The sequence below is a fragment of the Arachis ipaensis genome, chromosome B01, assembly GCF_000816755.2.
Source record: "Arachis ipaensis cultivar K30076 chromosome B01, Araip1.1, whole genome shotgun sequence".
NCBI classification, from domain to species: Eukaryota; Viridiplantae; Streptophyta; class Magnoliopsida; order Fabales; family Fabaceae; genus Arachis; species Arachis ipaensis.
In genome coordinates, this window is record NC_029785.2 from 134,265,984 (window position 1) to 134,266,730 (window position 747).

The 747-nt window shown below is 34.3% G+C and overlaps 1 protein-coding gene across 1 annotated transcript in view; it reads left to right on the forward strand.

The window, feature by feature from the left end:
• The window catches only part of LOC107640645 (F-box/LRR-repeat protein 3), a gene marked incomplete in the record, with an annotated part of 7,007 nt that extends 6,607 nt beyond the window's left edge, over window positions 1–400 (forward strand). The window contains 1 exon segment of the mRNA XM_016344156.2: window positions 1–400. Coding sequence (XP_016199642.1) covers window positions 1–74 — 74 coding nt within the window.

Sequence of the window (747 nt, forward strand, 5' to 3'; positions counted from 1 at the left end):
AGGTTACTGCAGCTGAAATCAAGAAGCTTCAGTCCTCTGACCTCCCAAATTTGATAAGCTTTCGGCCAGAATAGACCAACAGATGATCGGAGAATTATGTTCTCAGGCTTGTCAACAATTCTCTGTATATATCCATATCTCCCTGTTCTGGATATTATAAATGATCATTACAGGGGGTGGGTAATTCTAGAAAATGTGTACATAAGCTATTATGCATGCAACAATGTAATTAAGCTTTTATTTTGCATGTTGTGGTTACCCGAGAATAATTGTACATAAATCATCATTTTCCTTTTCTCCTTTCGCAGTTCAGTTGTACACTTTGTACATGCCTATTTGGGCTGCTATCTACGTTCTAATGCATGTGATAAAATTGTTGCAGAGTTTCTGATTAAGTATACTCATCTGAGCTTTATCTCGTGTCCTTTCTGTTTTACCCTTTTCTGATTTTATATTTGCTTAGCATAATAAGCAACCATATAACAATGTGTGTATACAGTGGTTAGTGAAATGTGTAGATTTATCCCTTTTTTCCCCTTTGGTCTAGATGTGCATGTTGTGTTATTGACGAGATTATAAGAAAAAAAAAGCTCATTACATCTACAAAGTTAGGGCCGCAAATTCTAGAAAATATATAAATTCAGTGTTTTAAATCCTAAATAGTTACTTAGCACAGTAATGAAAGGAGAAGATAAGAAGTTTAAGTCTCATTTATAAAGACTAACTCAACCAAGAACATAGCACTTA